This window comes from Pinus tabuliformis, chromosome X (genome assembly GCF_031772625.1).
Source record: "Pinus tabuliformis cultivar Carrire ecotype Pingquan chromosome X, CPIR1, whole genome shotgun sequence".
Lineage (NCBI taxonomy): Eukaryota > Viridiplantae > Streptophyta > Pinopsida > Pinales > Pinaceae > Pinus > Pinus tabuliformis.
The window spans coordinates 1,231,589,017-1,231,598,765 of NC_142308.1; the positions used below are offsets into that span (position 1 = coordinate 1,231,589,017).

Below are 9,749 nucleotides of genomic sequence, written 5' to 3' on the forward strand. Positions count from 1 at the left end.
ACAATGAGGGACATTGACATTGTCATCATAGCAGTTTGATTCTTGCTCTTTAATGAAATTGCACCACAAGGGAGGCTTCCCAGTTATCATCTAAAAGGTATTCTATGTTATATGGCTCAAAATGATGTACATGTAGACTAGATAGAGATACTCTTTAATGAACAAAGACAATTATTTTTGTATAGGAGCTGTGTATCATATACCAAGCCCTAAAAGAGGCATGTGTGACCTAGGGTTTCAAGATATAGATCAATAAAGGAATAGGCATACAAGTACCAAGGAAAGGGTTTGCAAATGATGTAATCAACAAGAAAGGAGGTAAACCTTCAAATTAAGCCCTAAGTTGAAGCACTAGCTAGGGTTATGGTTATTCTAAGGCACAAATGCTTAGGGAGGATGAAGTCAACCCTACTAGGGCAAATTCATTATTCGACCATGCAAAACGCTAGATTGAGTGAAAAGGATCAACCAGGTAAAATCCAAGCCAATTAAGCTCCAACGTCTACCCAAGAATTGCCCTAATTGAATTCGACCCTACTAACTAACCCTAGTGGCTTGCCTTGAAGGACTTAGAAAAATAAAAGAGAGGAAAATATAGAATTTTTTGGTAATTTTTGACCAACACAAAGATTCCTAGTGCCTACCCCCAATTGGGCAATGGAGTCTTTAGGGCTACATTTAAGAGAGTGAATTAATGATTGGAGTAAGGAGGAACCCTAGTTTTCGCCTGATAAACCCTAACTATCTTTTTTTTGAAGGGAGAAATTAAGTAGGGGAAGCTCTCTAGGAGGTCCCCATGGATTTCTTGGAAGATAAATTTAACATGCAACAATCAAGCAAAATTTTCCATAATAACATGCATTTAGACATGGAATAAGAAAAACCCTAGCATTAATTAATCACATGAAAAACAAGAAAAATTGCAATTAACTTACAATTCTTCCGAGAAATAACCTCCTTTCAATTCAAAAAGACATCTCCAAGACAAAAATCAATCTCCAATGTAGTAGCTCTGACAAGATCAAATCTCCCCAAGTAGCAAGTTACACTAGGCTAAGTCAATCTCTCTAAAGGAGGCCAAAATCCAAGAGATAATGATAAACAAGAATGGAGTGATCCTCTATTTATATGAGGTCAATCAATTCCATTAATTTGCCTAAAAGCCCTATGATAAGTTCAATTTTGAGTGTACATGAAGAAAATGGGTTACAAGCCAACCCAATAGCTCAATACAATAAAATAAACCACTAAAATCCCACACGTGTGACTCAAAACTCCTCTATAGCATGACATCATACCCTTTTAGGGCTAATAAAGCTCCAAAAATGCATGGAATGGGCAAGATGCATCCCCAACCATCATAATCAACCAAGTGATTAAGGGAAAGCCCTAAAATCAAGCCTCAAAGAGTCTCCATGTGTCAAAAGCCAGTTTTGAGTGCCTTGTGTCATCTCGAAGGGTGCCATCAAGACATCGTGGTGCAATCTCTCTCAAGCGTTGGGGCTCCATGAGGTGGTACAAGGCCTCCCTAGTCATCTTGGGGATGACCATCATCATCTGGACTTTGAATCAAGCCATGCCCAACAAACAGTTTCAAGGCCACAGCCTAGGGGCATGTTGTGTTTGTTGGGTACATCATCAAGAATCTCAAACACTAAGCAAAGTGAGTTCAACGTTTTAGAATCTGGGGTGCTCTAAGGTGTCAATCAACTATTGGATTCATCAAAATTCTCACTGCTCTGCTGTGGAGGGAAATGTTGCATCTGCAAAGTCATCACTTCTCTCTAGATGTGTGGTACAACCTGGGAATCATCTGGAGTAGGCATTGAGTGAATTTTCCCTCAAGGCTTCTACCACTCTGTGAAGGACCATCTAGAAAAACCATCTCAAACTCATAAAGCAAGCACTCATTAGAGACAATGACCATAGATGCATCATACTAGACCATACTTAATTGTTAAAGGCATAGTAAGACCTCAAATCAGAATTACCTTCAAATATATAACTAGACCATACCAAGTCCTATAAAAGTGTTGCCTACCTTCTTAGGGGTGGCTAGATGGTCAACCCTATTAGGTGCTTCCAACCCCTAAGGGGAGGTGAAATGTCCAAAGTCAACCCTCCAATTCATAGGTGTTTGTAACAGTGGTGGCAACAGAGGGGAAAGGCTTCATGGTTAGGTGCCATGGCCATCGAACCAGCTGATGGAGGTCCATCATCCTAAGTATTTAGAAGTGTGGTGGGAGAAATCATGGAGGCATGAATTACCCTTTTCCTCGACCTACTTTTTCCACCCCTCTAGTGTGCCTTTTATTTCTTTTTTATCATACTTCGGTAAATAGCATAGCTTAGGTGTCCAAGCTTGCTTTTAATGATGTAGCATTTATTTACCCCTTCAGGATGAGTTGATTTTTCACTCGTCAAGTTTGGGACATGCAAGGGTTCCTTTATTATGTGATGGAGAATCCAGTGGTGAGGAACTAGGTGATGTCTAACGAGGGGGACTAGATCTCATGCTACGCTTTTTCCCACTCGCTAATCAATGTCCTAGCCATCTTTTGCATTTTAAACTTTTATTTTTCTTTTGTTGTGGCCATCTTATGATTTTATCTTTCTTTTGGTTGCATCAACCTCCAGGACAAAGTTTTCCAGCCCTGAATCAAGGATATGGATATGAGGATGCCAAATCAAATGAACCAATGATAGCAAACCCAAAGGATAGATGTGACATCAAGGGAATGATGAAAGGTGTTAAGTATGGAATGGTTATGGATATGCTACTTCAATCCAGGTTTCCCAAGTAGTCCCCCTACTAAAACCTTAAGGACCCATTGGAGGTCCCACTGAAGTAGGGTCAAGACTAATTCCCCTGGTAAGGTGAGAGAACAAGTTTACAATCAAGATCAATCAATCATCCAAATTACCCCTTTATCCATGCTAGAATGCCCAAAACATTAAGTAAAAGCACTTGATTGCAAAATGGTTAAAGTGGTAACCCACCTTCCTTCAAGAGGAGTGTCAAATGGTGAGAGGTATATTTCCAATGCAAGTGGTGGAGGACCGTGGCATATGATCATAACTGAGCAATGTATAGGGTTGTTGGTTAGTTGGTTGTCCAAAACAAGAGAAAACAATTCTCCTATGGGTTACCCACTTTTGGTGGGTAACAAGGACATGCAAAGGTTCATCTATATGATGGAGCATCAAGCACTCGGAAACTAGGTGATGGTTAATTGGGGGTAGAGCTCCTACTAGGATTTTACCTACGCGTTAATTAATGTCCTGGCCATCTTTTGCATTTTAACTTTCTTTTTCTTTCATTGTAGCCATTTTATGTTTTTATCACTCTTTTAGCTACATCAATCTCTAGGGAAAAGTTTATGGCCTAGACTCAAGGATGGAGATAAGAGAGTGACAATTCCAATGAGCCAATGACCACAAGCCCGAAGAATGAAGATGCAATCTAGGGAATAGTGGAGAGTGATAAGTATAGAATAATTATGGATACGCTACTTCAATCTAAGTTTCCCAAGTAGTTTGCCAAGGCCCTTGACTGCATAGTTATTGTTGTCTCTAAGCTCCACTGCATGTGATGATGATCCTTTTGAAAGAATGTGAAGTTGTTCACTTTCTCATGTCATGTGTCTTGAGGCTCCACTATTAATGATCCACGGATTATCATCGTCAAGTGTACCTGTAAGGTCAACCAGGAATCCTCCACTTTTGACTCTTCTAGATAGATTGTAGATGATCCTTCCAACCAAGCTTCTTGCAATTTTCATGAGATTGAGTCCCATCTTCAAATAACTTGCCATTGAGAGAGTGATCTTTTCTTCCAAGATTATTTTCCTTCCTTCAAATGATAGCCAACAAAGTGATCTTCAAATAGTCCTTCCTTCACCTTAGCTCTGATACCATGTTGAGAAATTAACGCATGTAGATATTAGGGTTTGATTCCTCGTTTCTTGATAATTACTTGTGATGTATGTTGGCTTCTTTTTACTTCTTTATTATGTTATCTTTGATCAAGCAATTACCAAATTAAAATTGTATGAAGATCAAAAGAACAAGGAACACTAGATATAGGCACTCAGCGGGGGAAAAACCCCTGTCCAAGGGAAAACCCAGTGCAACTCTTCAACTAGTAGATTCAAATCAAATTGAGACAATCCAAGACCTTTGACCCTGACAAAGACCTCCTCCAATCACCAAGTCAGCCCATCCTTTTGGTAGATGAACTCTGCAAAACCCTCCAAGTGTCTACTCCTCAAATACTGCTTCAATCCAGAATTTCGGCCTCCCAGCGTCAAAAATTCGAACTTACAATTACTGTAAAACTTTCGGCCCCTGCAACTAGCCCAAAAACCCTAGAAAAAATCGCATGTGTGAGAGAGATAAATGCTACAAACTTCGATCTTTTTCTTCCTTGGATTAGGTCTTCTTTTCCTATACTTTGCCCTCTTTCTTCATCCTCTTTCTCTTGCAGATCGAACTTGTTGAGTGTGTGCTTCAAATGAGTTGAGCTGCTTCTATTTATATTGCTTCCACAGGATCAAATTCCCTCTTTCTGGGTTGACTTCTACAGGACAAGGCCGACTTGGTGAGGAGGAGGAAAATGATTGTTTTGACTCAAAAGAAAGTTTATTTACATGATACAAAAGCCCAAGAAGGGTCTAATAAATGTGACAAACTCTTTTGACTCATTACAAAACCTTAAAGCCTTCAATGGAAGCTTTGACCTAGAAAATAAATAAAAGAGCATGAAACCCATGCTTCAAAATAATTTTTCTTTTACAATAAAAATTATTTTTCTTTCTTTTCATCAAATACAATTATGAAGACCAACACTAGTTACATTCTTCAACACTTTTTAGGAAAGCCTTCCTTGAGTTGAATGTAAATAGAGAGGAAGAGCTACTAACGTGATAGTGGGTAGCCTTCCTACGTTGCACAAACTAACCCCTTGATGGTTGTGACTTGACATCATGTGGGAGTGCTAGATTTCGTTGCAACATCATCTTTGATAAAATGGCACCTGTTATGGCAAAATCTAGTGCCTTAGTGCAAGGCTGCTTTAAGCAAATCTATATTGAGAGCAGCAATGCGAGAGTTACCACTGTCACCTCAACAACTACTCACCTGCTTTCTGTGGTTAGGTACAATCCCCACAAGGAAGGCCTCCCCAACAGATTTTAGGCATTAAGTGACCAAAATGGTCTTAGAGTAAATACCCCCAAGGGGTCTACTATAAGATTCACCCAAGGACAAGTATTCATGGTTAGAGTTTTTGGGTGATTTAAAGTATAATTTCAAAAGAACAAGTTGAAAGGTCTTATGGCTAAATCTAGATGGCTTAGTTAGAACAAACTCAAATTGGTACCCAAACATATGCAATCAAGAAAGTATACTTTGTTGTTATAAAATAGAGTGAAGAGCTAGGCAAATGACTCTTCATAATTAAAGATTCAATGTCACCACTAACTGAAATTCTATATCTGATAATCCTTCATCATTGCTTCGATTTCATATTATTCTACAAATTATCAGTATAACTTATTACTAGTTTATCTTCTTCTTCATTCAATTCACGATTGGTTTATAAGTTCCTCCACAAGCATCACTTCCCAATCATTTGCAAAAATAATCCTCTTTTGAATACAATTTAATACCTATTAAATACTTAAACCTACCACTAGCATCCACCTGTGAGAAAGGTGTGCACCATTTTAAATCATTGAGTATTGCTGCTACATTATTTAAATAAATTCTAAATAACCTTGGAGAAATGTGCCTTGACACCATTGCCTACAAAAGATTAAGCAAAGATGATGAAAATGTGAAGGGAATTCGTTGAAAAAAAATAGGGTACTACCTTGGAATTTATTGTATTTTTTTGAGCTCCAAAGTATTGTCCCGTTGTTCATTAACATGACAACACAACTCCGTTTCCAACATTTTATACAGTGAATAAAAAAGGGAGGGTCGAGGTTGTAATATCAAAAACTTAAATATGGTTGCTATCTCTTACCATGTCCTATCAAATGAAGAGTGAATTTCACGGGAGGAGGTCTTTGGAGGATTCTAACATCAAAGATGGTTATCGAAAATTAGGGAATGGCATTATTTATCATTTGCATTGATTAAATGACACATTTTATCTATGGGAAATTGTGCATATGTGACTCTACTCTCGTGGAAAATAAGATTGTGACCAACAATATAGCCACCTGGAACTATCCAAGCTCAAGGAACACCAAGTTAAACTTTGATAGGGCTTCCAAAGGAAATATGGGTTCTTTCGGAATCTTTAGAAATGATAAGGGTATTGGGCTCATATGCTACACAAATTATCTAGGCCAACAGAATAATAACAGGGTGAAGTTTATGCCCTTTGTATGGGTATTATGATCCGAAATGGATCACTAAATATTTTTTCATCATTTCAGGTACTCTCTAGGGTGGAAAAATAAAGCTATGGCCTTATTGGTCTATTTTAAGGGTTGATGCTAATATGGTTATTTGGGGTCCTACAACATCCGAATCTTGTTTCAAACATTAAAAATGTTTTTGCCCACAAACAGAATACCAAGTGGATGTCACATCAGCTCCCATCACAAACACAAGTGAAGATAGTTGTGTGTAGACTTTCAAGAAGATTATAGAGGGCCCTAGGGCCCAAACCCTAACCCTAATCAGGAGTTGGGGCATTCAAAAACCCTAACCTTAACAGCAATGAGAAATGAGTTACTAGGAAAGAATGGGATTTCGTTCCTATTTGAAGAATTTTGGTTCCATTGATAAGCAATGCTAAGGAGTACGATAACAGAGCATAGAAGAGGAAGAGGGCAATCTTGTAGCAGCCTATTCAGGCCACAATGTCCAGCTACTCCATCATGAGTGGTTATTTCTTTATAATTTGCATTATAGATCCAGAATGAAGGAGCAAGGCACAATCCTTATTTCTTGTTGTAGTTTTCAACCTCACGAGTTTCTCCATGGTATACATACTGTGTTGAATATGTTAATGGTGTGCACTTTTTACTTCTGTAGTTTTCTCCTATCTTCCCTATTTCCATATCCATATTCGAAGGGACATGTTTCTAATATTATAATTTGATCATAAATACTCACTGCACAGTAGATTATAATCTCACATGGTTTGCAATAGCATTCTAAAATCTATTGTGACAAGCTGTCTTATATTGTTAGCTTGATACTAGATAGCCACAGTTCCCAGCAAAATCCCTCCTTTGGTAGAGGCCTCCATAACCATTTTTGTTTTGACTTAGCTTCAAGGTTTAAACTGTATCGGGATTCAAAAATCTCTCAATTCTAGCTCTGAAGATGATTTGAACAACTTTTCTGCAGTTGCACAGTCCAAAGTCAGCCTTTGGTGTAATTCGAGCCAATCTGGAAACAGTGGGCAAAAGCTTTGTGTAACATGTATTCCCTTTTTGTATAATCTGTTAATGTAATCTATTTTCTTTTTTCTCTTTTTAGTAAAACTATGCGACTGCGACCAAAATATAGCTGATAAGACATCGATGAAACCATAAAAGGAAAAATTGACTGACAGGACAACACATAGAACAATCTCATTTATAATAACATTAGATCTGAAATATAACCACACGAAGCTCTTGCATTGATAACCTTGTGGTAAAAATAAAGCTGAAGCAATAATATCAACCATGATGCATGATCAGTTGTCTCATTCGCACAAGAAGATAGATTGAAATCAGTTCTAAATGATTTCCTTGCATTTCACACAGCATTTTCTTAAAGATTTCTGTTAAGGTTAATGTCAGCTAACAATGACTAGAAGTTGTGGTGTTTGGCATGTTTTAAAACACCTCACAATACCTAAATGTTGGCTTTTTTAAAGAATCGCACAATTTTTTGCCAGGGAGAGTACGAAGCTCTTGGGACGTGTTGCTTCAGGCACAAATACACAGAGTCAAAACCTGGGTTAGTTGTGGTAAACTCTCATCAGTCTAACCAGCTTTAAGATGGCAGGCCTTAAGGAAAACATGGAATGAGCATGGGTTTGTAATGTGTGCCGCACAAGTCATGACCTCCCCTGCCTCTAGGTGCCCCATGGCTAACTCAATTTTCAAAGTACCAAAGCTGCCCATGGGAACGACACCCTGCTATAATAAAATGTTTTGGCTGTTTTACAATAAGCACAGAGTAACAGCATAGATTTCATACATTATAAGAAGACACATAGAAAAGAGCATTATTTGAAATTAACCTGAACAAAGCAGATTTAACATAATCTTCTTCAAAGAGAAAACAATTGCATCCAAACTTTTTTGGATTTATCTTTACGATTGAAGAGAATCCGCTTAAGTCTCTTATTATCTTTACTCGTGTATTTTATGTTATATGAAAATAAATTGTATTCAATTTGTCTTTGCTTTCAGGGACGCAAAATCGGCTAATTTAGTGCAGTAATTGTTATAAGTATATACCTTGTCTCGCTCCAGTTGATCCTTCAAAGGGAAAAGAGGACCGGGGACAAACTCTTCGTCCTCACCGGGACTGGAATCCTCGTGTTCTTCTACATCAACATCGTTCAATGAGACCATCGAAAGCTTTTCTTCAAGCTCTCCTTCTGAAACATCGGACGCTGGATCAAATCCCTGGCCGCTCATTTTCTATAACGAATTGTCAATTTGATCAATAAACTAAGTTACAACTTGTTGTTGAAGCCTAGAGATCTTTTGCAAGCTTTCAAGGCCATGAATGCGCAGAAAATTCTTTGATTTTCGAGAAAGTAAGAATGCAACCCCGCGTAATAATGATATTATGATGCATTCATTGCTATTCAATTGTGGTGTCTGTGAAAAGATCCAAGAAAAATGAATACCCATTGCTTAATTCTCGAGCAAAAATAGCGGGAGATTTCCAAAGAATGATGGACAGTTAAGAGAGTTTGGTGGAGTGGACCACGGCAGCACTTGTACACTCCAACAATTTGCACCAGTGTTTCAAGTTTTTCGCCGAAGAGATCGAAACTCCCGAGTATTCAGATAAAAGCGATGAAAGAACTCTCCTAGGGGAGAACTGAACCCACGTCCATAGACAAAATCCCTATATGTTCTCTTTCCTCCCCTTTAATCCGCAAGGTGGTTTTTAAGAGATGGGTGGCGGGATATGCGCATCTGTATTTTTTTTAAATTAACGTTTCAAATGAATAGGCATATGCATTTTGCAATTAAATTTATTATTTATTTATTACTGGGGATGCATTTTGGAATTAAATTTTTTATTTATTTTTAAGTTATTTTTAAAATAAATCAGTTGTTTATGCATTTTTGGAATTAAATGAATTTTTTATTTTAAGTTTAGATTGAGTTTATAAATATATTTATTTAATTTTTTTTTTAAATTGAATATCGTTTAGTACGTTAAATTAAAAAAGTAAATTGGTTACCTGTTAAATATTATGTAAAAGATTGTGTGAGTTTTGAGAAAAAATCGGTTACATAATTTATTCTATTTTCAATGTTTTCCTTTTATATTTTAAAATATTTAAAATTATAACTAAATTATTTAAATAATTTTAAAATTAAAATTAAATTATTTAAAATATATTTTATTTTATTTTAATTAAATTATAATTATATTATATAAATATATAAAAATTAAATTTAAATTATTTATTTAAATATATTATTTATTATAATTATTAAAAAAATTTTTTATAATTTTTATTATAAATTGTATAATTATATTTAAAATTA

At 36.6% G+C, this 9,749-nt stretch overlaps 1 protein-coding gene across 3 annotated transcripts in view; it reads right to left on the reverse strand.

Annotated features, from left to right (window-relative positions):
- LOC149144393 (rho GDP-dissociation inhibitor 1-like) overlaps positions 1-9,112 on the reverse strand; it is a 35,335-nt gene extending 26,223 nt beyond the window's left edge. Inside the window, exons 1-2 of one of the 3 annotated variants that reach the window (XM_089448932.1) lie at positions 8,873-9,112; positions 8,475-8,617 (exon numbers count right to left, since the gene is read on the reverse strand). In XM_089448932.1, coding sequence (XP_089305058.1) covers positions 8,475-8,617; positions 8,873-8,876 — 147 coding nt within the window. In that variant the 5' untranslated portion in view covers positions 8,877-9,112. The other 2 variants (XM_089448931.1, XM_089448930.1) reach the window with 2 other exon arrangements.
- Between the last annotated feature and the right edge of the window lie 637 nt (positions 9,113-9,749).